Source organism: Sarcophilus harrisii, chromosome 3 (genome assembly GCF_902635505.1).
Source record: "Sarcophilus harrisii chromosome 3, mSarHar1.11, whole genome shotgun sequence".
Lineage (NCBI taxonomy): Eukaryota > Metazoa > Chordata > Mammalia > Dasyuromorphia > Dasyuridae > Sarcophilus > Sarcophilus harrisii.
Genome location: NC_045428.1, coordinates 550,798,784 through 550,825,286, shown reverse-complemented (window position 1 = coordinate 550,825,286; position 26,503 = coordinate 550,798,784). Strand labels below are relative to the sequence as shown.

Below are 26,503 nucleotides of genomic sequence, written 5' to 3'. Positions count from 1 at the left end.
CAGCTGAGGAATTAAGGGTGTGTGAAGGTGGCTTTCTGTGACACAGCTTGAGATGGCAATTCATTGAGTCCCATAGTGTGGGTGGGAATGGCAGGGCAATGGTAATCACAGTGCTGTGACTCCTTGCCCTGCACTCAGGATGGAATCCATAAAATACAGCATGATGTTGCCATCTCAATAGCAGCAGACCTGGGTCTTGCTACTGAAAAATGATAATCACCACCATAATAATCACATGTGAGGCAGTCTGTGGAACATTAAATATAAAAGACTTAATAAATAGCAGGGTAGTAACTCATCCCAGGACTCCATGCAGAATGAGGCAAATAATGATCATCATTTCATTCAGGTAGTTGCTTTATCCTTACCTAACATTAAACACATAAGAATTCTAGTAGGACTGAGTTCCATAAATAAAGAATAGCATAGAGCTTTCAGATTTGGAAAGCACTTGTGATCTCATTACAATTCTGGGATTTAGGTGCTTCCTTTTACTGAGGTTGAAAGAGGTTATATGACTTGCCCAGAGTCACACAGCCACGTGAGTAAGTGTCGGAGTTGGGATTTGAAATCAGGTCCTCCTGATGCTCTCTCCACTCTGCTCCCTCAATGCTGTCAAAAATGACAGTAATGAAGAATAATAGCTGGCATTTATGGGACACCTTATGGCCTGTGAAATACTTTACATACATTATCTCCTCATCTGATCTTCTGATCCCAGTTAAACACTCCAGTCTCTCTGCCCCTGATTTATGGATGGAGAAAGTGAGATTCACAGAGGTCAAAGGTTGAGCCCTGGTCCTGGCTCCCAGGCCACATCTGAACTCGACTGTCTGCTGACACTGAGAGGCTAAAGCTCCTTCCAAGACATCAGTCAGTCCATTGGTAATCACCTAGCTGAGCACTGGGCAGACATAGAAAACTAAAAACCCAGTTCCCCCCCCCCCCCCTTCAAGAAGTTCACGTTCTTAGTGGGGAGGCAGCACAACTCTGTGCAAACAAGATATAGACAGGAAAATGAGGGTAATCTCCCGTAGCCTCAGTTTTCTCATCTTTAAAGTGGGTTTTTTTGCCCAAATGCCAGCCCTTCCTGCCCCACAGTGAAGGTTATTTCAGTAATGCCCTTTAAAAATGGTAAAAGCCTTATACAGATGGGAAGTGGAATTATGTGGTCACAATGTTGGTTTTGTGTAGTAAAAATACCCCCACCTTGCAGCTGTATAGAAGTGATCATCGTCCCCTCTCCCCCAGTGTGGCTCCCCTGCCCTTCCTCAGCCTTCTTCTTGTAGGGCCTCAGGGTTCCTGTGGCTCAGAGGGCCAAGGTCAGAGTCGCTGGGATGTGGCAGGGCTGCTCGAATGGGCTTGTCACTGGGTCTCGAACCTCTCATAGGGCAGGAGGGGATGGGGGAGACCTGGGTTTCCATTGTGAGATGCTGGGACTGTCCTGGACTTAGGGGCAGGGAAGGGCACCCTTCCCAACTCCATGAGTGGCCCTTAGCCTACAGCCTGTGCCCTGATCTCAGATGGAGCCCAGCAGTTCCAGTGGGGTTGCTATTGACCCTGCTATCCTTCCATCTCTCAGGGAGGTCAGGGAACAGAACATTCCCTTTGATGTAATTATAGTAATTATTATTAATTAATACTAATTATTAATTATGATGGAAAATTAGTATTTTAAGGTGTGCAGTACATGTACCTCCTTGTGAGGTAAGTCCTATTATCATTTCCATTTTATAGGTGAGGGACCTGAGGCTTGGAGTCCCCAGATACACAGTGCTGGTAAAAATGTCAGAATTGGGTTCCATCGCTTCTGTCTCCCAGCTGAGCGTTCCCCCTCTAGGACAGGTTCCTCTATGAAGGCAGCCAACCTTTTGAAGCACTGACCCACGAACAGTCAGTCTGCATGGGCCCCCACTGCTGCCAGAACCACGGCACATGTTGCCCTCAGACAGCTTCTGGCCTGCTTAGCCAGGTCAGCCCAAGACACAGACTGAGGCGGAAGACTTGTTGGGGCAGCTGATGCCCGAGGAGGTCCCTCACTGTGAACCTATGGGGCACCTCCTTGGGGTCTTCAGGACCAGCTCCCCTGGCCCTCTCACCCAGAGGTGACTTCTCAGAGAAGCCAGAGGCCCTCTCCCCTTCTCCATCTTCCCGTTTCTCTTCTTCCTCCTCACAGAAGGCTCAACCAGTCCCACCCCTGGAGCTCCTTTATAGGGACCTTTCTCTAGTAAGTCTTCAACTTCTCCCTTGCCTTATCTGTCCCCAGAGTTGGCATTTGTCAGTCAGCCTTTAGGGCTCTGGGTGCTGAGGGTCCAGAAGTTCCCTCCTTGGCAGAAGAGGCGTTCTTGGCTCCAGCCCTTGTAGCTGCCATCCAGAGTCTCCCCTCTTAGGACAGTCTTTAGAAAGTTGCTTGCACCTGACGCCCCTCCTTCCTCCTGCCCTTTTAAGGGGAGCCACTGACCCCCTCACCTCTTCTCCAGGGCTCCCAGTGGCCCAAGCCCACATCCTTTGCTCGTTGATGCTCCCCAGTTGTTGGCTCCTGGTGACTGCCTCTTCTTGCTGGGCAGCTTTTCTCCCCTTGCTCCCAAGCTCCCACACTCCTCGGGGCCCTGCTTCCCTCACACCCCCCCAGGCTCCTCGGGGCGCCTGGACCCAGAGCGCAGCGGTTCTTCCTTTGATAATTTCCCGGGGATGATTCCCTTCACTGCCAGTTTTCATCATCACTGATCCATAGGGTGCCCAACTCTGACCAGTCTCACAGCCTCACCCCCCACCTCCTCCTGGCCATCTCCCCCTGGATGCCTCAGAGCCATCTCCCAAACCCAGCGAATTATCTTTCCCGAATCTGACCACTTATTTCTATCTGTGGCGTCGTCCAGTCTTCCATATTTATGGGGGGGAGAGGTTATTTCTGGCTTCTGGTGGAGGAGTGGGTGGCTAGCAGGGAGACTGCCCCTGAGCTGGCCCTCGGACAGGGGGAAGGCTCCCGGCGGCCGGGGGGAGGACCACGGGGAGGACCTTGGCACAGGGACCGGCTGGAGCAAGGACTCGGAGGCGGGGGCCATACCGGCACTGCCTGGGGGTGGTAGGACGTCCAGCCTAGCTGGGCTATTGAGAAAAGACTGAAAGGTAGGATTTCACCAGACTGCGGAGGGCCTTGAATGCCGAGCTAAGGGGTTTGTACTTTATTCTGTAGGTCATAGGGAGCCAGTTTGAACAGAGGAGTGACATGGTCAGATCTGTGCAAAAGGGTCTGTCACACACACGGTATGTCTGTGTTTGTATGCATGCATCTTAGTGTGTGTCTCTGTGTGTTTGTGTATCCGTGCGTCTTTTTTGCATGTGGGCCTGCTCCTACGTGTGCATGTTCGTGTCCGTGTGCATCCCTGTGTATACTTGCCTGGTGTTTGCGTGTATGCTTTGGGAATAGCCATGTGCCCATTTCCCAGGAAGGCAGCCGGTGCCGGGCCCTGAGCAGGAGCCCAGAAAAGCGGCCCCGGGCGGTCCCGGCGGGCTAGCTGCAGGCGGCCCGGAGATTCCGAAAGCTTCGGCCCTGCCCACCGGGGCCGAAGCGCCCGAGCTTGGGCCTGGGGACCGCCCCCGACTCGCTCCTCCCCTGCTCCGTCCCCGGCCCCCTTCGCAGCCATCTTCCCCTTTCTTGTTGGCCCGGGGAGCTGCAAGTTGGAAGCCGCCTGGCCCTGGGGACGGGCGCCTCTCCGGCGGGGGGACGGCCGGCCTGGGGCGGCGGCAGCCCCCTCCGCTCCCCGCGGAGGGGGTACATCCTCCCTGCCCCTCGCAGCCGCCTGCGAGGGGCTCAGCGCGAAGGCAGGAGCGCGCGTGCCCGCGGTGCGCACGCACGCACCACACAGCTCGTTAGCTCTGCTGCAGTAATTAGCCATGTGCAGTATTCTGCATGAGCGGGCGCTCCCGCCCCCCGGCCCGTCCCCAGCCCCGTCTCTCAGACCCTCCTTTGGGGCGCAGCTTTATTCCGTCTCTCCCCGCTTTGCACCATCATCTGTCCCTGTCCTCCGGGGTCCTGTGCAAAGCCTCCCGCCGTCTCCACAGCCCAGTAGATCCTAGTAGATCCCTAGAGTAGGATCTTCTCACCGTCCGGTGGCCGGGCCCGCCTGCTCCTTGTTTTCCATCCACACGAGGTCTTCCTCCTCCTCTCTCATCTCCCCTTCCTCTGCCCCCTCGCTCTTCTCCCTGACCGGATGCTCCCGTCTCTGCAGACGAGGCCCTAGTCACCCCGCTGGCCGCCGCGAGCCTCGGTTTCCCATCCTTGCCCCGGGGGCTTGCTCTGAGTGATTGCGCCCCATGGCCACAGCTCAGCCTGGTCTCTGGGCGATCCCGGTTCCCAGTCATCCAAACATAATGCATCGCCCTGCCTGTCCGCGCCCCGTTTCAGTGGATGACGCCCCCCCCCCCCATACGTTAGGAAGGCAGCTCGTCCTAGTGGCTAAGGCTGTATTTGGAGGCAAGAAGCCCTGGCTTCCAGTCTTGCCTCATATAACAGCTCTGTGGGAGCTGCAGCCTTGCCAGGCCCCATGAGGGGGCTGGACCCCATGGAGCAGTCCCTCCCCAGATGTTCTTAGGCCCTCAGCTCTTCCCAGGCTGCCCCTTCCACAGCTTGTGGATGTCCTGCCCGTGGGGCTTTCCACGCTGGGCAGCCTCCCTTTCTCTGCCCCGGGGCAGCTTCTCCCTTGGGGCTCTCTCATGGTTTCTCCCCTGCCCCCTTGCAGTAGCTCCACACAGGCCCTCTGCCCCCTCCCCCCATGCATCCTCCACACAGCTGCCTTAAACTGTTCCCTGATGCACAGATCTGAGCCCCTCCCTCCCTTGCTCAAACGCCTTCCATGGATCCCACCTGCCTCGAGGATACGGCACACACCCCTCAGCCTGTCATTGAAAGTTTCCTTCATCCCCTTGTGGACCTCTGCATCTTCTGTGACAGGCCAGTAGAGAGCTAGGCTCACACCCTGTCACTCTTTGTCACTCTTGATATCCCCAGACTCAGTTATCTGTAAAACAGGGATAACACTGCCTCTAGTAATCCACCTTGCAGCGCGCTCCATCCTCATCTTGCCCAGCTCGGGCGTCCTCACTTCCATGAAGCTTTTCCTGGCCCCCCCAGCAGAAAAGGCTCTCCCAGCACGTCCTCCCTAGCGACCACGGAGGCTTTGATTAGGCGCTTACTGTGTCCTTCTTCTGCTCCCATTCCATCTGACTTTGTATTATATTTACCTGTGTCTGTGTCATCTGCTGCCCCAGCCCCAGAACAAAGACAGGGCCTGGGCTCTGACCTTGCTGAATGGCTGTTTGTTGAATTAATACGTGGCCAGGGCCTGGAAGGGGTGAAGTCCGCTGTCAGAGGGGGAATGAGGGCCAGATAGAAAAGGCGCCTGGGACTTCAGCGTTAGGAGGAGTTCCTGAGGGGGATCTTCCTGCACCAGGGCAGGTTGTCCCTGCTTTGTGAGGCAGGGGTCCTTTGCACACAGAACTTCCTGGCACCTGGGCTGGGTCTCTGCTGCATGTGCCCATGGCAGAACCAGGATTCAACTCCGGATTCCCCAAAGCTGGGCCTGGGCGCCCATCAGGACGCCGCCATCAGTCAACACAAGTCTGTCCCGAGCTGTGCCCAGGACCCTCCCTCCCAAGGCCTCTCAGTCTGTGAACATTATTAACATGCAAGCCCCGCTGGCTAGATGCTGGAGATCGGAGAAAAAGCGAAGCTGGCCCTGCCCCCACGGGGCTCCCTCTGGGCCCTCGGTCACCCAGCACGGCATCTCTCCGCTGGCTCTCTCGTGCTCCACCCGGCGCTTGGATCTCTGTCCTCCCGCCTTGGTGCCGGGCGCCTGCGGCATCAGCCCTACGCTGCTGTGAGCTCTGGGACAGGCCCGGGGAGAGGGAAGCAGATACAGTCACTTGGAAAGCAGGTGGTCAGGTTCAGGGGTCAGAGATGGCCGTGGGCTCAGGGGAGAGGAGGGTCCTGAGGGACCGGGCCTGGTGGCCCAGCCAGCGCCCTTGGCACCTTCCCTGTGTAAGTTTAATGTGGGTCGTAGCCCCAGAAGGTCGCAGGATGGGTCAGAGAGGGGCCTGCTCTCAGGGCCCTGGGTTTGGGGCCAGCCTGCTGTCAGTCACCCCTCTGGCCTCCCCACATGGTGTGACCCCTTTTCACCCACAGAATTCTTATGGGACCCAGTTATATAGGCATGGATAAAACAGATGTACAGTCAGACTTTCACACATTTTGTGACCCTCCACAGGCAGTTACAAGGCCACAGTTTAAGAAGTTGGCGTCTAGACCATGCCCTTCCCTTTACAGAGAGGGAAACCAAGGCTCACAGAAGGCACAGGACATAGCCAAGGCCCCACAGGGAGGGAATAGGGACTAAACTGAAGGCCCTGACTCTGCTACTGGGGCTCTGTCAGCTACTGGCGAGGCTTGTAGGAAGTATAGGCAGAGATCCCTGAAGCCCGGTGCTTCAAGGGAGACAATAGGGAGTAAAGGGGTGTTTGGGGAGCTTCGGCCCTTCTGCGGAGTTTGTAAAGTGAGGAAGTCGGGCTAGATTACTCCTAAGGTCTCTTCCAATTCTGAACTCCCTTCTTGCTCCAAATCCTGAGTTCTAAGGGCCCTCCCAACCCTGACATCCCAGGTTCTAAGGGCCCTCCCAGCTCTGACCTCCTGGGTTCTAAGGGCCCTCCCAGCCCTGACATCCCGGGTTCTAAGGGCCCTCCCAGCTCTAAAATTCCAGGTTCTAAGACCCTTCTTCAGGAGCTTTGACATTCTGTGTTTTCAGGTCCCTTCTCCAGCAGTTCTGACATGCTATAGTTTCATGATTCTAACTTTCATGGTTACAGGAGCACAAACTTTTTCTGTTTGGGGTAAAAGTCTTTCCAAAAAGGATGAAAGGGTACTGAGTGGAGTGGAACTGCTCCTCAGTAGCTCATAATCTTTGTTAGACACACCAGTTATGGCAGTGGGCTCTACAACTGTGTGGTGCCCATAGTGACTGCTGTGCTCGTGCCTGATTTTAATCGTTTTTCTCTCTCCTCCCTTACTGTCAGTGGGTCTGTAGCGGCAGCTTCCTTCCCCCTCTGAACCTTTTGTCTCTCCTCTGAGTTAGGAACCATCTAGCCAGTACAGCTGGACTGTGTGAAAGGAGGATTTAGCCCCAATGTGGTCAGTGCCTGCGGGTTCCCCCTGAGAAAAGGGAAGTCCGGGCCTTAAAGGCATGGGTTTTGTAGCACTACTTCCTGCTGAATTCTGGAGAGGAGAGCCAGGGCCTAGAAAGCCGAATTTCTCTTTTATTTGGACCTTGGACTTCTCTGGCCCCACCTTGGGATGCCAGGACCTTCTTCCTCCTTGCCTGCTGTTCCGATGCAATTTGAGGTGCTGTTAGCAAGAGCAGGAAGGAGGTGGGGGCAGGGAAGAAGGATCTTGTAAAGGTCTGTCTCCCTCTGTCAGCCATGTGCCCAGTTACCCTGACCAACTGGCCCAAAAAGGATGCACGGACTTCTGGAGAGGGCAGGCTCTTCTCTGCCACAGACCCTCCTGGTGACCTTGGGCACGTCATTGAAGGGGTTCCCTTTGCTCATTATAAGATGACTTCCAAGCCTATGATCTGGGCTCTATAGAACCATCCTGCTATTCCCAACCCGCCGAGCAGCCCCTCCTAGGAGGAAGGGTTCCCCACCCAGTGGGCAGCCTGTCTCATGTGGGGGTCTCGTGGTGGGATGTGAAGGCGGCCAGAAAAGCCAGGCTGTGAAGGTGCGGAGGCAGGAATAAGCCCCAGGAGGAGCCTGAGCCGTCTCCCAGCCCAGAGCCCCCACTGCCCAGGAAGCCTTCCTGGAGCCCCAGTGGCTGGAGCTGGCTCCTCCCCCGACTTATCCCCTTGCCCCCCACACTGGCCTTCTGAGTCCTACAAGGCCAAAGCCCACATCTGGTTGGAGATGGTCTCGCCCACTTAGCGGGGGGCCTCAGAGACCCCCTCGTTTGACCCCCTCCGTTTTCTAGCAGAGGAGACTGAGACCTAGATTCCCGCAGGTGATGGATAGGAGGGCAATCCTGGGCTGCCTGCGGCAGAAGTGGGGACTCTCAGGGAATAGCCCAAAGGAGAGGGATGACCAGGGGCCTGTGGGACTACTGGGGAGACAGAGAAGGGTGGAAGTGGAAGAACACTGACCCCTCGAGACTTGGGTTCAAATTTTACTGGCTCTGTGCCCCAGACACGATGTTTGACTTCTCTGGGCCTCCGGGTTTGGGGGGTTTTGTCTTATTTGCTGGTTTGTTAGATTCCTGGTCTAGGGCTGAAAGAGACCATCTAGCCACCCAGACTGGGGCCTCAAGTCTTACCCCAGGTCCCTGGGTAGTCCGCAGCAGCCTGGAGTCTGGAGCCAATGTTGGCTCCTCCAGCTCTGGCACTCCAGGACTCAGGGTGGGAAGGGGCATCGAGCCTTGGGGGGTTCCGGGGGGCCCTGCCCGAGCCCAGCCAGCCGGCTCCCTCCAGTTCTGCAACTCCCCAAAGGCGGGCTGTGAGCAGGGGTATTTGGGCTTTGTTCTCCCCTTTCCCAGAAGCGGGGAAGTCGGGTCAAGAAACATGTCTTAAGCGCCCACTGTATGCCCAGCACTGTGCTAAACTCAGGCAGTGCAAAGAAAGGCAGAAGACCCCCTGCCCTCGAGGTGCTTCCAGTCTGGCAGAAAGCGAGACCATGCAGATAACTATACTGCAAGTGTGGGCAGGACAGATTGGGCGTGGGCTACAGGCAGGGCTCTGGAGAGGCTTCCCTGGGACCCTGAGACCCCCAAAGGGCAGTGAGCCTTCCAGAGGGGGCCCTGAGCCTCCCCAGGGGGCCCTGCCTCCACATGGAGCGTGGGGGGGCACCAGTGTCCCTCCCATCTTGTGAGTCCTGCCCCTCCAGGAAGTCTGCCTCAGTGTCACTCCTCGAGGCCGGGGCCCTCTCTCGCTGTGTGGAGCCCGTGGTCAGGTGTAGCCTGGCACATGGGAGGTGCTGAATACACATTCCTTGATTTATTCTGTGAGAATTTATTCTGCGCCTACTGTGTGCCAGGAACCGTTCTGGGTGCTCGGGAAGGATCTAGAGGAAGAGACGGGACCTCTGCTGCTTCCCAAGGGCTCTGTACGGTGGCCACCACCTGCGGCGTGTGGGCAGTGACATGACTGGCTGAAGTGGGAGGTCGGGGAGAGCCCTTCCAGCTTCCCTGGGGGGCAGAGAAGTGGGGCTGCCCCTGGTTTTCCTGGGTGACCTACGGTCTCTGCCGGGACCGAGGCTCTGGGCCAGCCTCCGCCCACCTCCATTTTCTGTCTGGCACATGGACTCGGTGATGAAAGACGGGCTTTCTCACGGCCTACCAGGGTTCTCCCCCCCCCCCCCAGCTTAGAGCCCTGGTGCTCCTCCGACCCCCACCATTTCTTCCATTCTAATTCCTACTTCTGGGTCCCAGGCGCCCAGCACCCAGCGTGTGCCCGATTCCTGCCAGGCTCAGGCTTAGACACATCAGGGCTTCCTCACTGGGAAGGGGGTCCTGCCCCCATGGAGCCTCTGCCTGGTTCCCTGAGGAGAGTCCTGGAGTGGGAGGCCCAGTGGGGAGCCTGGCAAGCTGGCCTTCCTCCTTCCAGCTGCCTACCTGCCCGATTGTTCTCTCTCACCTGTGACACTGCACAGACAAGCGAAACAAGTGCGATTCCTATCCCCACTTAACAGCTGGGGAAACTGAGGCCCAGAGAGGGGCAGGGACTCGTGGGAAGTTCTAAGGCCTGCGTTCCAATCCTGGCCTTGCTGTGATGGTAGGTGATTGGGCCTCCACTGTCCCTCTCCAGGTCATTCCTAAGGTCACAAGAGGTATCTGGAGAGCTGAGCCTGGTCTCGGGCTCCTTCCCCAGGGCACCTTGCCTGTTGGGCCTGGTCTCAGGGCTCCTCCCAGCCGGGACTCCTCCCCGCCGGGGCTCCTCCCGGCCAGGGCTCCTCCCTGGGGCACCCTGCCTTGTGTCCTGTATCTGCAGCTCATCTCCGGGCCTGCTGGCTGCTCCCTGGCATCCTCACCCTGCCCACGCAGCCGGGGTGCCGCAGAAGGGACTTGGCGAGCTCTGCCATCCCCGCTTACCTTTCAGTCCGGCTTTTATTTTAAAAAGCCTCCTGGAGAGCCCCTTGAGACAGCCTTGGGCCAGAGCCAGCCCTGAGCAGGGGGTGCGGCGGCCTTGGGTGGGGCTGCCCTGGACTCCGAGCCCGCTGCTTCCTTGGGAGAAGCCCACAGGCTTCCCGGAGCCTCAGTCACTTCCTCTGTCCATTGAGAGGGTCAGACCAGGAGATCTCTAAGGAAGACCCCCGTAGTTCTAACACTGCGTGCTCCCGACCCATGGAAGCTCCGAACGTTCCGTGCTCCGACACCTTTGCTCTGACCTCCTCTGCCCCGGGTTCTGGGCTCTGGGGCCCATTTGGACTCTCGCGTGTCCCAGCACTCTCTGGCCCTTGCAGGTTCCGGTGTCCTGTGCTCTAGGCCCCGTCCAGGTCCGCGGTTGCTCAGTCACATCTTGCCTCGGGCTGTGGGTGGGTGTCCCCTCTGCCCGGCACCAGAAGCTCCATGGGGGCAGCAGGGCCCCGATAACTCCCTTTCCCATTCATTATTCCAGGGGGCCTCCACAGCATCCTTGAGAGGGGCTTAGTCCAGGATACAGAGCTGAGGCCCATGGAGGGAACCTGCCCCGCAAGGTTACACAGTCTGGGGGGTCAGCGGCCCTCGGGGGCCGCTCTCCAAAGCCCGACTGAGGCGCTTCCCGCCTGCCCCCGGGGCCGAGCAGCCGTGGCAGGGGGAGGCACGTGGGTGCTCAGGCTGGGGGCCTCGCAGAGGATTCATGCTTGAACTTGGCCATCCCGTCGGTCGGGTTCCTGAGGGCAGAGGCCAAAGGGCCTGACCTCTGAGGAGGCAACTGCTGACCATTACAGGCCTAAGGCCAAGCCCAGGCCTGGCTCCTGTGAGGTTTTTGGGGGGTAGAGAGAGGGACAATCTTACCTAGATCTTACCTGGAGACAGATGAGGGATGAGCCCTGAGGGGTGACTTTGCAAACAGTGCGTGACAGGGTCATTTGTGGCACTTGGCAGTTCTGTCCCACATGTGAAGAGGGGGTCTCCTGCCTGTCAGGGGACGTTCCTGTTCTCCAGGCAGGAGACGGCAGGGGCCCGGAGTTTCCCTGGGGACAGCTGGCCGACAGTGACCTTGGCCTGGAGGATTAGCTGGGGAGGGGGAGAGGCTGGGTACCTCAGAATGCCAGGACTCTAGCGTGGAGATGGCACAGTGGGCGTTCTTGTGCAAGCCTCCCTTTGGCAGCCTGTGGGGAGCAGAGACGAGGTCAGGAGTACCTGGGCATCTGTCCTACGGTGAAGGCTCACACTGAGATTGAAAAATGCCCCTCGAGCTGTCCCACCATGCCCCTGGCTCCTGTTCTGGCAGTAGACCCCCTGAGACAAGCTCCCTCCCTATGGAGGCAGTTGGAGAGCCATTGTCCTGTGTGCCAGGCTTCCCCCAGGGACCGGAGTAGGGGGTCAGTGTTTCAGTGGGGCCCTGGACCAGTGGGAGGGTCTTTTTCCCTTGACAGTCACTCTCTCCCTGCAGGATGGCCGAACCTCGTTTTAACAACCCCTACTTCTGGCCCCCTCCTCCCACCATGCCCAGCCAGGTAAGAAAGAGCTTTTCTCCTCCTCTGATGCCCACCCTCACCTCCACCCAAGGCAGCTTTGCACTTAACTGGACAGGAGGGGCTTACTTTGTGGCCAGGGCTGTGGGCCTAGGCTGTAAGACAGAGCAAACAGAAGCCCAACCCTGGCCTCAGTGAGGATGTGTAGCCACCTTGCTGCTGGACTGAAGGAGCAGGGACTGGCAGAGCAGGGGAGGGTTCTCCATCAGGGGCCATTGAGAAGATGGGGGACGAGAAGGGATTTGGGACAATCCTTGGTGGTTCTGCCAGGTGGGTTGGTGAGGGCTTAAGGTCAGGCCTGGGACTGGGAAAGGAGGAAACAGAGGCAGTAGCCAGTTAGGGCTGGGCTTCGGAGCAATCCCTCTCAGCTCTTTGGTCCTGTGTCCTCTTTTCAGCTGGACAATTTGGTATTGATCAACAAGATCAAGGAACAACTGATGGCAGAGAAGATTCGGCCCCCACACCTGCCACCCACCTCAGTCTCCTCCCAGCAGCCCCTGTTGGTCCCTCCATCCCCAGCTGAAAGCAGCCAGTCCATCATGTCATTGCCGAAACTGCAGCAGGTGCCAGGGCTGCACCCGCAGGCTGTGCCCCAGCCCGATGTGGCCCTGCATGCCCGGCCCGCCACCAGTACTGTCACAGGTAAAGAAGATGCTCGGGAGGGGCCGAGTTCTGGAATCCGGATAGCTGAGGTCTGAGCTGCTCCTCTCTCTCTCTCCTCTCAGGTCTGGGGCTGTCCTCCAGGGCCCCCACAGTCAGCACCTCCGAGTCCAGTGCCGGCACAGGGACCAGCACCCCCTCAACACCCACCTCCACCAGCCAGAGCCGCCTCATAGCCTCCTCCCCTACCCTCATCTCAGGGATTACCAGCCCCCCCATCCTGGACTCCATCAAGACAATTCAGGGCCACAGCCTGCTGGGAGCCCCCAAAACAGAGCGGGGCCGCAAGAAGATCAAGGCAGAAAATCCCTCTGGACCCCCTGTCCTCGTGGTGCCGTACCCCATCCTGGCCTCAGGAGAGACTGCCAAAGAGGGGAAGACGTACAGGTGGGAACTGAGCTGCATGCTTGCGCCTTGCCCGGTGGCTGCCCCCTGCCCTGGCCCTGGGGTGTGGAGCCCCAGTCCTGGTCACTCTGGGCCACTGGCCCTGCCCGCCTCCCATTTCTGGGAATGGGTTGAGCATGGTGCTTGTCCCTCCCCAGGGTAGGAAGCTGTCACTGGGGCCTTGTCCAGCCAGGCCACTCGGGCAGATGGGAGCAGGGAGTCTGGAATTGAGCTGGCCAGCTGAATCCTGGCTCCTGGGGTTCTAGGAAGAAAGTGACTTAGGCTTCCTCCAGTCATCCCAAGAGAACTCTGCAGATGGGCAGTCCCCACCATGTCCCCAGACTTGAGGTCACTTCACTGTGGAATGACCTTAGAACAAAGATCTTCCCCCTTTCCCAAACTGTGGGAGGCCTTTGTCCTTCCCCCAGATGTAAGGCTTTGTGTTGCCTGAATTGAGCCTACTCCTACAGGAGTCCTCTGTCCCCTTGGCGGAGGGGGGGGGTCCTCCTGAGGACAAGTTCTGTGCCCCCAGAGAGGTCTGTTGTATCCCACCTTCCAAGGGCGAGGTCCTGGGGAAGCTCTGTCCCACCCAGGAGAGCCTGGAGTTATTTATCTGCATCTAATTATCCATTGATATCAGCTAATGGCTCCTCTGGAGAGGGGGAGAGGAGGGTCAGGAAAAGCCACTGGAGTTGGACCGATACAGGCAGAGTTGAGGAGGGTGGGGGCATTTTCTGGCACGGGAAGGAGCCAATATGAGGACACAGCGGGACGGGGGGGGGGGGGGGGGGGGGGGGGGGGGGGGAAGTGCTTCGGGGGCAGTGGAGAATCAGCGATCTCTGAGTGCATGGAGAGGATGACCTACCTGAGAGAGGCAAGCAGTGGCTTCTAGGCTCCCAGAGCCAGGGCTGAGCATGAGATACACCCCGAGGAAACAGGGGTGAAGCCCTTGCCCAGAAACTCTGAAGTCATCAGTGACCAAGTTAGCATCTGGATTCAGGGCCTCTGATTCCAAGTTGTACCTCTGCCTGGGCAATAGGGAGCCATCGAAGATTCTTCAGCAAATGAGTGACATGATCAGATTGATTTCTGGTAGCATATACTTTACATCTCATCCTCACTGCAGCCCTAGGATATAGATGCTACTGTTAGATCTATTTTATATGAGAAAACTGAAGCAGATAGAGCAGCCATCAAGTGTCTGAGGCAGGATTTGAATTCCTGACTCCAGAACTAGCACTGGATCTACTATACCACCTATCCTAGGTGTTACAGTATACTATACCTGCCTATCCTAGCAGCGTGGGAAGACTTGGGGAATGGAGGCAGGGAGATATGTTTAGAGCACTCCTTCAGGAGTTGTAGGGTGAGAGAGCTGCTAGGGAGGGGTGCCCTGGGTTGAACATGGGGGCACCCCAGCAGAACTAGCTGTCAGGCTTTGGAAGAGAAATAAGCCCAATTCGAGACTTCCTGAGTGTGCTGGGCCAAGGCCAGGGGAAGTCGAGACCTGAGGGGGCCCTCAGAAGCCACTGAAGGCTTGGCTTAAGAGAGAGGTCAGGGTGGAGTGAAAAACTGCCTAGAGAGGGGAGAGAAGGAGCCTGGAAGGAAGCAGGCTGCTGGGAAGTATCCACATGAAGGAGTGCAAAGATCATTAGTTCTGGAGTCAGACCTGGGTTCAAAGTCTCCCTTAGATGCCAGTTGGGGGGCTGTAAAATGGGGGGGGCTAGCCGGCCCTTGAGCCCTCTCCTGGCTCTAAGTCCTGACTCTTTGATAGTATAGCTGCACATCAGGAAAGGCTCATGGCTTCACATTTTTCAGCGATGGTCTGGCTGTCCAGGAGCAGCTCAGGATGGGACATGACACATGATGGGGTCAGGGCTGGACAGGAGGCAGGTGAACCTAGAATGGGGTGGGAGGCTCAGGCTGGGTTCAGGTCCTGGAGGATGTGAACAATATTAGTGGAAAGGAGTCCCAGGGCTCCAAAAGGAGGGTCAGTGACAGTGGCAGGAGAGGAGCCTGAGCTGGGTTCTGGTACCCTCTGGATGCCAGCTAGGAGGATGGAAGGGGCAGGCGTGTGAGTGGAGGGGATACTCTGACCACACTGATTCCTAAGGGGAGTGATCTGGGGGCCTGCCAGCTCCTGGCCCAGGCAAAAGAGGAGCTTAGGAGGGAAGTAGTCCCTTCAGGACAGGTCCTGGCTCCATTATAGTGGTAGAAGAGTGGTGGGACCTGGGAGCCAAATAATGCCAAAGGAGGGAAGTGATGGCCTCCCCAGACTGGCCCCAGCCAGACCCCTTCAGGGAAAACCCTGGGAAAACCCACAAGCCGGAGTGTATCCGGACAATGAGTGAGAAGGAAATGAGGGACTTATTCTGGGCAAGAAAAGACTCTCACTGGCCTCAGGTCTCTGTGGCAGGGTATATGGGGAGTGCCTGGCGTTCAGGGGCACAGGGGGTGGTGAGGAACAGAGCTTGTGGAGAAGCAAGTTTTAGGGCTCAACCTCTGAAAGCTCTCTGAAGACACCTGGCTAGAAGAGTTTAACTTAACGAGTGCTTGGTGAGTTAAATCGTTAAATAACCAGAGCCAACCTGAAAAGCTGGGAATGACCCTCCTCCCTGGCAGTCATCGAGCCGATTCGGGAGTTTTCCTTGTCAGGGCAATGAAGGCGGGGAGGCTTCTGAGGCCCCTTGCAGCCCTGAGATTTAGTCTGGCTTGGATCAGTCCAGAGAGGTAGGAGGGTGTCCTTGTGGAGGAGGGAGGCTGGGTGCCCGCGGCCCTCCCCACAGTGGGAAGCCAGTCCCTCCTTATTTGAAGCTTCTGGGCCTCCAGGTTTGAGGCCTGTGGCCTTCTCAGGTGTGAGGTGGCACCTGACCCAGAGAACCCTGGTGCTGGGCTCCTCCTAGAGGATTCTCAGGTGTGACTCTGTGTGAGACCTCCTCCTCCCACCTTCCCCCCAAACATGGGCCCTATCTTCTCTCAGGCAGTCGGTAAGCATTTATCAAGCACCAACTACATACCAGGCACTATGTGGAGCATCAGAGATACAAAGAAAGGCAGGGACCAGCCCTGCTCCCTGGGTCTCCCTCATCAGGGACCCTATGTGGGGACAAGCCGGGTGCAGCTGGAGAGGAAGCCCCAGGGGGATGAGGGGAGAGCCTGCGGCCTCTGGGGCAGCCAGAGGAAATGCCCAGAGATGGAGGTGGGGGGCCAGGGGGGAGGGGAGGACCACTGGGGGGCCCCCCGGGCATGAGGCTGCTTCCTGTGCTCCCCAGGTGTAAGGTCTGCCCCTTGACCTTCTTCACCAAGTCCGAGATGCAGATCCACTCCAAGTCGCACACAGAGGCCAAGCCGCACAAGTGCCCGCACTGCTCCAAGTCCTTTGCCAACGCCTCCTACCTGGCCCAACACCTGCGCATCCACCTGGGTGTCAAGCCCTATCACTGCTCCTACTGTGAGAAATCCTTCCGCCAGCTCTCCCACCTCCAGCAGCACACCAGGTGAGAGGCAGCGCCAAGGAGGGGCTCCCCTGGAAGAGGAGGGGCCTCTGGGGGTGGGAGGCGGCCAAGGGGGGTCTGGCACTCAGCCAGGCCTGACCCGGCCAGGCTCCAGCCCTGAGGGCAGGCTGAAACCATGGCCTGGTGTCTACATCCTGGACAGTCTCTGGGATAACGAGGAGGGCTGGACTTCTCCGGCTCTAAGATGGGGGCCTCTGGCCCCAGGAACAATCCCTAATCCCACCCCAGGGAGCCCTCGGGCCAGACCTTTGGTCATTCCTCAGGGGTGTCACAGAGCTGGTCCCTGGCCACCGGCGGGGCCTGGGGCGGAAGCCTGAAGAGATGGTGGCCTTCACCCCGCAGATGACACACAGGCTCCTTCCCTGAGCTGCAGGGCCTGCCTGGCAGGAACTGAGACTGGCTGGGGGCAAGGGGGAGACTGCGCCTGTCATTTCTCTGGCGCAGTGAGGACAGACAGGCAGGAGGGAGACCAAGGGACCCAGGGAAAGAGGGCTCGCACGTGTGGCTCGAGGGAGCAGCCCATGGCAGCTTTGGTGGCCCCCTGGATCACAGGTCCAAGGCTTGTGAAGGAACCTGAGGCTCTTTGGTCTCCCAGAGCCTCAGGGAGGGATTCCCTGGAGCCCCGGTCTGAGTGTGGAAAGTCGGATTCCCCAGTGCGGGGGACTCCCCCCTGCCTCCTGCTCCTGGGAGCTGACGGGGCTGCCTGGTCTGAGCCCCACATCTGCCCCTTGAGGCGGTGGCCCATGGCCCTTAGCTCCATTCTTGAGATGAGAAAACAGAGGCCGGGGAGGTTTGCTTAGACTGGACTCCCCAGCAGAGGCGGCTCTCTAGGGCTGCCAGGCACAGGGTGGGGAGCTGCGCTGGTAACGGGAGAGCCCCTGGCCCGGCAGCGCCTGCCCTAGGGGTCCTCACGTCCCAGAAGCCAGCGCAGGGCTCAGCCAGGCCCGCTGCTTGGGCAGGGGGAGTGAGGGAGTAATGAGAGCTAACACTTATATTGTGCTCGCAATGTGGAAGAACTCTGCTAAGCACTCTACAAATATCTCATTTGAACAACCCCGGGAGGTGTATGCTCTTGTAACCCTACTTCACAGATAGGGAAACAGAGGCAGAGGCCACAGTCAAACTACAAGTAAGTCTCTGAGGCTGGATTTGAACTTGGCTCTTCCTGGCTTTCAGGCCCAGCCCCCGTGGCAGGAGCTGGAGTAGCCCCCTTGTAGCTGGTGCCCCAGGGCAGGGCCACGGGCTCATGCTGCCTGAGGTCTCCTGGCCAGCTCACACTCCTCTGGAGCTCCCAAAGGCCTGGCCGTGGCCCCTGCCCCTAGTCCAGCCCTGTCAGGGGGCAGGAAGGGAAACTGAGGCTCGGAGAGCAGAAGGGATCTGTGCAAGCTCAGCAGCAGCAGTAGCTCCTGGGTCTCTGGCCTCTTGGGCCAGCTATCCCTTTCCTAATTAAGTTACTCCAACTAGAGAACTCCCTGGTGACTGAGGAGTGTCCACTGCGCGGCCTGCACTCTCCATCCGGAGGATTTGTGGGGGCTGGGAAAGGGTGGCCGCGGGGCCGGAGCTGTCTGCGCAGCAGGATTTAACCAAGTCAGTGAGCTGGAGGACGACATGGCGGATGGTGCGCTCCCTCATCCCACTTACAGGCAGCACAGAGCCTGGAGGATGAGCTGCTTTCACCCTGGGTGATGAGGAAGCCGGTAGTTTTGTCAGGAGGGCTCTCCCATCTCCATAGCTCCCGGGGCCTGGGGCTTCTGCTCCAGCATCCTGCCCACTTTAAGGCACTTGGCTTTGGGGGGCGTTCTTGGGGGAGGGGGCACAGCTGCTGCCCCTCCGGAGCTCCGTCCGGCTGGGGACAGCAGCCAGCAGTCGGAAAGTGGAGGTCAGGGCCAGGGAGCGCCATCAGGAAGGAAGGCTCCTGGAAGAGCAGTGAATTGAGTTTAACCTTGAAGAATAGGGAGGCTTTGGGTAGGAGAGAGAAGCCATTCCAGGCAAGAGAGGGGGTGAGCAGAGAGAGGCTGAATGGTAAGGCAGTGTCTGGAAGGGGGAGCCGGCCCCCTGGGGCAGAAAGTTTTTGGGGGGCAACGGTGTGGACCCCCCAAGGCAGGATGAGGAGTTAGGGCTTCATCCTCTAGGGTGTGGGGAGCTGTGGGCAGTTTGGGGCAAGGGAAGGACATGATGAGAGGTGGGCTTTAGCAGGCCCTAAAGAGGTTGGGGAGGCAGGGAGACAGATCAGAAGATTGCTATAGATGATGAGGGCCTGGTGGGTGGTGCCTGTCTGGGACTGAGTATGTCCCAGTCCGTGTCCGTCTGTGGCTGAGTACGTGTGTCTCTGTGACTATTCTGTGGCTGTGTGAGTGTCCGTGAGTGTCTGTGGCTGAATCGTGTATGAGTCAGTGTCTGGGACCGGGAGTGGGTGGCTGGGTGTGGGCGCCCGTGGGTGCTGGCCCGGGCCCAGGAGCCCAGGGAAGGCTGGGAGTAGCCCAGCACGGGCCTGATGCTCACTTCCCAGGAAGTTCTGCAGCTTCGGGCTCTCTGGGCCCTGGCCTGGCTTGGGGCTTTGGTGGGCGAGGTCTTTCTCCCGGGGTGGTGGCTTGGAGACTGGGGGTGTCTCCGGGCCCCCCATCCCGGGCTGCAGAGCCTTGCTGGGAGCTGCCGGCCCTCTGGTGCCCGGCCTCACGCTGTGCCCTGGGGCCTTTGCAGAATTCACACTGGAGACAGACCCTACAAGTGCCCACATCCCGGCTGTGAAAAGGCTTTTACCCAGCTCTCCAACCTCCAGGTCAGTGGTCCCCCAGCCCGCCATCGGGGGAGGGAGGCGGAGGGCACTGGCGGCTGTGGCCCCTGGGGGCCGGCAAGACTTGGGAGAGATCCGAGGGCCAGGAAGGGGCCGGAAAGGGGCCGGGAGGGGTCCGAGGGCCTGGAGGGGTCCGAGGGCCGGGAGGGATGGGAGGGGTCCAAGGGCCGGGAGGGGTCCGAGGGGCCGGAGGGATCTGAGGGCCAGGAGGGGCCGGAGGGGTCCGAGGGGCCGGAGGGATCTGAGGGCCAGGAGGGGCCGGAGGGGTCCGAGGGGCCGGAGGGATCTGAGGGCCGGGAGGGGTCCGAGGGCCGGGAGAGCCTTTTGTCACCCCACCCTCTCCCCGCCACGCCCCAGTCTCACCAGCGACAGCACAATAAAGACAAACCGTACAAGTGTCCGAACTGTTACCGGGCCTACACGGACTCCGCCTCCCTGCAGATCCACCTCTCCGCCCACGCCATCAAACACGCCAAGGCCTACTGCTGCAGCATGTGTGGGCGCGCCTACACCTCGGTGAGCGGGGGCGGGGGCTGGGCGCGAGGTGCGCCCCCAGAACTGCCCCCAGCGGGAGGGGGCGGGCACGAGGCGAGCAGGCTCCGGGGCGGGGAGCGGGGCAGGCGGGGCTCTGCCCAGGGAAACACAGACCCAACGGGTGGCGGGCACAGCCCGGGGAGCGCCTCCTCAGCCTCCGGCGACTTGCCGCGGGCCTGGGTGCCGGGCAGGCGCAGTTCTCCGAGATGGCCACGGGGTGGAGCCCCGCGCGCCCGGGCCGGCCCTAGGGAAGGGAGGATGCCCCCTGCCGCCCCCCCCCCCCCCCCGCCCGCCCCTCCCTCCCTCCCTGCAGGAGACATACTTGATGAAGCACATGTCCAAACACACTGTGGTGGAGCATCTGGTCACCCACCATTCACCCCAAAGGACGGAGTCTCCCGGCATCCCCGTGCGGATCTCGCTCATCTGAAGCCCGGCCCCGCTCCGCGTGCCCCCCCCTCCGGGGCACGGAACCGAGCGGAGCCTCCCCGCCAGCCCCGCTCCGGCCCCTCCCCGCCCGAGGGCCGCCGTCCGCCGCCCCGACCCCCGGGAGTCCCCGCTCTCCTCAGTCCAGTTCCCCGCCGGAGGCCTGGCAGCGCTCCCGGGGCGCGGCCGCCGGGGCCTCGGGACAGTTCGGTGACATCCAAAGACGATTTCAGAGCACTTTGAACCTCTCTCTGTTGGGTTGTCTTTAGTTCGCCCCCTCCCCTATCGGGTTGGTTTTTTCGTTTGTTTTCTTTTCTTTCTACTTCCTTTTAAAAAATAACAACAGAAAATATTTATTGGCCAAGAAGTTGGTGCTGCTAAAATGGAAACATCGAAAGGAGAATTGGACGGACGGACACGGAGAGCCGCAGGGTGGGGCCCGGGCAGAAAGGGCGCCAGCCGGCCCCGAGGCCCCTGGGAAACCGGGGCACCGCCGGACGCGGCCTCAGGCCCGGGCCTGGGGAAGAGGCGCCGGGGGAGAAGCCGGGGGAGGCGCCGACCCCAGACTGACCTCTCCCCGGGCCGGGCCGGGCCGGCCCCCAGGCCTCCGTGGCTCCCCCCAGAGCGGCTTCCACAGGGAGCAAGCGGCGGAGACTGAGAGAGGCGCCGGCCCCAGCTCTAAGACCAGCCGTCCCCCGCCCTGAGGGGAAGGGCAGAAGGGAGGCCGGGAGCCCCCCTCGGTGGGGAAGCTTGTGAGGTGGAAGTGACCCTGCCCCCTCCCGGCCTCTCCTTGCTCTGACAATGGTGCTCCCCGGGTTCCCGCCCCCTTGGGCCCTGTGACTCGAGTTGTGAGTGCCCCGTCTACCTCCGGTGCTGGCTAGGATGAGACTATTCCTCTACCTCTCCTGACACTCCTGTCTGCTCTGGGACCTGGCCGGGGAGGGAGCGGGGGACGGGCAGAGCCGACCCGGGTGGCCAAGCCCCGGACCCTCCCTGATCTCCCGGGCAGTCGTCTAGGAATGCCCCACTCACATTTCCTCTCCCAGGTTGGGGACCCACCGAGCCCACCTTCCCCAAGGCCGTGTCCATCCCCCACCCCAGGCTGGGGAGCGGAACCCTACCTGGGAGAGGATTTTGTGTCTTCCACGCTGGGGTGAGGTCAAGGTAGGCGTAGACAGCCAGGCCAAGTCAGGTCCCCGAAAGCTCACCGATCACGTGGCCAATGGCCATGCTGCAAAATGGGGAGTGGGCTTTTCCCCTAGCTTCCGGGTCCCCCCACAGGCCCTGAAGAAATTCAGGCCTCGGGACCCCTCAAGCCCCTCAGACCCAGGAGGCTTTGGCAGGACAGCTGAGAGGGGCCTCAGACTGTTGGGAACTGGGGGAGGGAAGGATTGGCTCTGGGGGGAGGGGGAGTTTGGGTGGCTCTGGGGCCTTGGACACTTGGTACCTGCCCCAACACAGCCTAAGGCGAGCGAGAGAAGAATTCTAGGTCACCTCCTCATACCCAACCTGATAACGATGGCACTTATCACCCTGTGCAAAGGCCCAGGCCAGAGAGCCCCTTCACCCCATCCCCCAGCCTCCATCCCTGCAGGGTCCCTCAGGGGTGGAGGGGCACTGAGGAAAGCAGCCGGTCAGAGGCCGGTGGCCAGCCCCAGCACCCCCACCCTGATCTGAAAGCCATTCGTGTCTCCCCATGTATATAGGATCCATGTACAGAGCCCGGAGGAGCCCCAACAACCCCCTCACCAGAAAGGAAAAAAAAAAAAAAACCTAGACAAAAAACTCATCTATATCTTCTGTATCTTTTAAGTTCCGTTCTGAATATTAACTGTGTTATTTTTATACACTTTTTAAGCCTTAACAATGTCATTGTTTGACCAGCTGTTTGATGCCCTTTTGGTTCCACGTATTTTTCACTGGGTTCTTTTCCCTTGTTTCTGGCTCTTTGATGTTGTATGATACTCAGTATTGTAGCCTTTTTGTCAGCATGTTAATACCCTGTAAATACGCTCTGACACTCCTGTTAACACCCCCTTTTTCTTTTGTCTATGGAACCTCCAGGCCACCGAATTTAGATCTAGTTCCCTTACTAAGAAAGAAAAACGGTTCCAGATGTTTGATTCTTTTGTCCACTTTCGGGACCTGGTGTTGCAGGGCCGAGGAGGTGGGACCTCAGAAGGGAAAGTTTGCATTATGTTAAAAAGTAAATTTTTTTAAAAAGCAAAATGTGGGGAAAAAAAACTAATGAAAAAAAATTAAAAGCCCTATGCTCTTTGTATTTCTCTGTTGTGAAAAAAATAAAACTGTACTACGACTGGGCGGTCCAGGTGTCCTGGTGTGGTATCTGGGTGGGTGACCAGGGGCCGGCCAGATGAGGGAGAGCGGGGATGATGGAGCATTCTCTAGGCTCAGGGACTTAACAGACTTGAGGATGTCACAGAAGCAATAATCTAAGGTCCCCGCAGTGACCTCACAGGGCCAGGCTCTAACGCCGAGGGTTCTCAAGCAGGGGAAGGGCAGAAAGTGCTGGAACTGAAGTCAGCAAAGCCAGCTTTGATTTCCTCTGATAGTTGTGGGCAAGTCATGTAAACCTCAGTCTCAGTTTCCTATAAAACTAGGATAATATTAGCACTTAATTCATGGCAAGGCTCAGACTAAGGGATATCTATAAAATAAATTTTAAGGCATTATCAGGAGAAGCGTCATTCACAGGGCAGGGGGCCACCCCTTTGCCACCACATCCCTTGCTTTCTTTTGGAGGTTATCTATCCGAGGAATAGGCACTTGCCTTCCTGATTCCCCAAATCGATTTTCTCAGCCTTGGGAAGGCAGCCTCCCTTAGAGGGAAGGATGCCCGGAAGAGTTCTCTGGGGAAATCCCCTCTGCAAGCTTGTAGGTCACTGATCTGGAACCTGGGGAGGAGAAGTCACTGCCAGGGTAGGAGAGTGAGCTGGACTCCTGGGATAAGGAGTGAGGGGCAACCCTACTGGCCACAGGAAGGAGGCCCTGAAGAAAGAAGCTTTACCCATAACTCGAGGTGGGAGGGTGGAATAAACTTTCTCGTTCAGAAAGGTAGCTCAGAACCAGGAGCCTGGCACTAGGGGTATCTGTCCTCTCTCCTCAGAGCCTCTCAGTGCCACTAGTCCCAAACAAACCCTCCAAGGATTCCAATAACCCCCCCCCCACTTCTTGGCTCAGTCAAGCTGGGGAGATGAGCTCTGGATTTGTGGAGTAGCACTGGCCCTGGTGACAGACCCTCAGTATGCCTTCTGTGATTTGCTTACTTTTGGCTTTGTATTTCCAGCACCTCCTATAGGGGCTGGCATGCTATTGGTGCTTAATCAGTATTTGCTAAAATTAAGAAACCAGATTTTTTTTTTTACCCAGAGTCCTGTTCTCTGCTTCCTAGATGGGATCTCCAGCTTAGACCTCCATGTGAGAAAGAAAGGTGGAAGGAGAAGGCTTTCTGGGTGAGGTTTCCATTCAATGCCCTCAGAAGCAGGAGTCCACCTCCAACCTCATTCTCCTGGCTTCCCTCACATGTCACTGCTCCCAGGAGGTGTTCATATCCCACCTCAGGCTCATCCACTTAACTTCTGGGCTTCATCTGCAATGAAACATTACAGCCCCTTCTAACTCCTGTCTACCACCTATAAAACTATTTCCCACTCTCCACCCCTCACCACCACGATGTCACAGAATGAAGGAGCCATAAGGGACCTTGGAAGTCAACTAGTCCAACCCATTTCATCATTAGATGATGCTGATAGCCACTCAGTAGGGACTCCTCCAGGTACCCTAGCACAACTACTCCTGGGATTGTAAATCCTGTCATGCTCTTTAATTATCAAACTGAGCTCTGTCCTCACTCTTTTCAGAGTGACCCTGATTCATTTTCAAGGGACATGGGGATTTATGGATCTGACCAATTATTAGCAATCATATTAGTTAAAATAATATTACATAACATACAGTGTAATATAATAACATATAGTGTCTGAAGGTTTGCAAAGCATCCTACGTATATTATCTCATATAGCTCTGAGCCCCCACCCTTTGGTGAAACTGCCTTCTTTCTGACTTGCTATATTTCGGTGAATGCTGGTTGGGTGACCTTGGGATAATGGATTGAATCTCCACACAAGTAAGTATATGTATGTCTCTAATGCTGTCTGCAAATTTTTTTTTTTAGGGGGCAGTTTGCTGAGGCAATTGGGGTTAAGTAACTCACCCAGGGTCACACAGCTAGGACACAGTAAGTGTCTAAGGCTAGATTTGAACTCAGGTCCTCCTGACTTCAGGGCTGGTGCTCTATCCACTGCACCTCCTAGCTGCCCCTCTGCAATTATTTTTACTCAACATAGAAATGATGTTTCTAAATAGTACATGATGACAAAACAAAATATAAAAAAACAATAGCTACTTATTGGCTATAAGCAAACTGTTCTCCTAAGGCCAGATATAGAAGGAGTCCTGGGAAATGTACAGCTTACTCTAAGGCATTCCCCATTGCCTCTTCCCTTCAGGTGGGCAAAAGAGGGACCATTCAATGTGCTAAAGAAGGAAGTAAAAGTGAGGGGAGAACTAGCCCTAAGATTGAGGGCACAGGGAATTGACTAAGGGTTTGAGTGGACTATGGGACCTTAGCTCAAACTTGAGCCCAGCTGTCTTGTTGGTAGTAGCTACCTCCATCCTTCGGGGATTGTAGTTGGCGCATTTCTGAGCAAGGTAAACGCATGGGTTCCTGGCCAGTGCCAGGGGAAGCTGCTGCCACCGAGTAAGCCTGAGCTCTGGGGTCTCTGACCTGTACGCTGCAGCTGCTGCTTCTCTGGTCCTTCCTCTCTCACTCCCCCAGCTCCAGAGCCCCCAGTTGCTCCACTTCTCGTCAGAGTTAGGGCTTCCTCTTGAGCTTCTCTGGGTATTTCACTGGGAAAGATCCCGGCTCCCCTCTGCCCTCAGTCCAGACAATAAGGTTCCAGCACACCCCGCCGTGCTTGGGGGCCGTGAGTTCTCACCCTTACCACACACTTCCTATGACCTGCCCACAAACCAGCTTCTACATACACTGAGACTCGCCTGAACGATCCTTGGCTTCCCAAACTCATGATGGCGTCCACACACACGTCTGAGCTCATATTCCAGAACAGGGGAACCAGGATGGTGAACAGCCTTCATGTGGACTTGGGATAACGGAATGGACCCATTGAAGGGAAGGGGCATGTGCCTTCAGAAGGGAAATCTTGGTGGAGCTCTGATAGCTCTCTAGCATACAAAAGACTTGAAGAAAAATTAGATTTAAGATGATGGATTCAGAGCTGGGATGGACCTTAGATGCCCATCCAATCCTCTCATTTTCCATAGGAAAAACCTGAGGCATGGAGACTAAGTGATTTACCCAGGATCCCACAGTAAGTTAGTGACTGAGGCAGAAACTCAGCTCAAGGACACAGTAAAATAATACATATCTGAGGCTGGATTCGAACTCAGATCTTCCTGATTCTAGATCTAGTCTCCTTTCTGCTGAGCCTGCTAGTTATGCTTGGCCCTAAAGGGCAGGATTCAGAGAGCTAAGTGGACATCACATTAAAACATATATAGGCTTAATGGAAAGAAAAGATTTCTGATAATTAAAGTTATAAAAAAGTAAAAAAAAAAACTTTTATAGAAATCTTTTACAGAGGTTGAGACTACTTCTTGGTTATTGTGGAGAAGGGATTCTTGTTCAAGTTGAACTAGAGGGCTGCAAGCTTTCTTCCAAACCTGAGTCTGTGATTCTACACTTCCCTCCCCCATCCCCACTCCCAGCACCCCACCCTCATCATTGTGTGTAGCACACACTTACCATGCCCCTCCATGCCCCCCCCCAGCTCTCTCAAATATTCTACAACCCCACCTCAGACCACAGCCCGGCGCCACATTGCCCCGCATCTCCAGGCTCCCCCCCCACACCACGGATGCCACATGCGCCACAGCTACCCAAACTACCCGAAGTCTGATCATCCCACCTGCATGTGACCCGGGGGACTCCATCACACACCAGGGAGCTGTCCTGCACCACATCTCCAACATTAACCACAAGGGCTCCCACAAACACCATGGGTCCCCAAGTGAAAGATAAAGGCTCTCCCACAAACCACAACCTCCCCCCAAGCCTCTGCTTCCAGATCAGCCCCACACCACAGCTTCCACCAAGTGCCTCCTCCCCACACCACAGCTCTAGTACACACCATCCCTCCCTCAAATGCTCCTTTTACACGTCCCAGTTCTTCCCTCTTCCACACATGGCCACCACCTTATATTAAACTCTTATCACTTCTCTACTGGACCAGCATAAGAAGAATCTCTTTCTTTTCTTTTTCTTTCTTTCTTTGTTTCTTTTCTTTCTTTCTATATTTCTTTCTTTCTTTCTCTTTATCTTCCTTCTTTCTTTTCTTTCTCTTTATCTTCCTTCTTTTCTTGCTTTCTTTCTATT

General features: G+C 57.2%; 1 protein-coding gene across 2 annotated transcripts in view; it reads left to right on the top strand.

The window, feature by feature from the left end:
• The window catches only part of ZNF362 (zinc finger protein 362), a 31,009-nt gene extending 9,209 nt beyond the window's left edge, over window positions 1-21,800 (top strand). The window contains exons 2-9 of one of the 2 annotated variants that reach the window (XM_031962376.1): window positions 3,197-3,267; window positions 11,634-11,697; window positions 12,111-12,357; window positions 12,441-12,762; window positions 16,032-16,256; window positions 18,975-19,053; window positions 19,426-19,584; window positions 19,916-21,800. In XM_031962376.1, coding sequence (XP_031818236.1) covers window positions 3,230-3,267; window positions 11,634-11,697; window positions 12,111-12,357; window positions 12,441-12,762; window positions 16,032-16,256; window positions 18,975-19,053; window positions 19,426-19,584; window positions 19,916-20,032 — 1,251 coding nt within the window. In that variant the 5' untranslated portion in view covers window positions 3,197-3,229 and the 3' untranslated portion in view covers window positions 20,033-21,800. The remainder of the gene's footprint in view (window positions 1-3,196; window positions 3,268-11,633; window positions 11,698-12,110; window positions 12,358-12,440; window positions 12,763-16,031; window positions 16,257-18,974; window positions 19,054-19,425; window positions 19,585-19,915) is intronic. The other variant, XM_031962374.1, reaches the window with a different exon arrangement.
• Window positions 21,801-26,503: the final 4,703 nt, after the last annotated feature.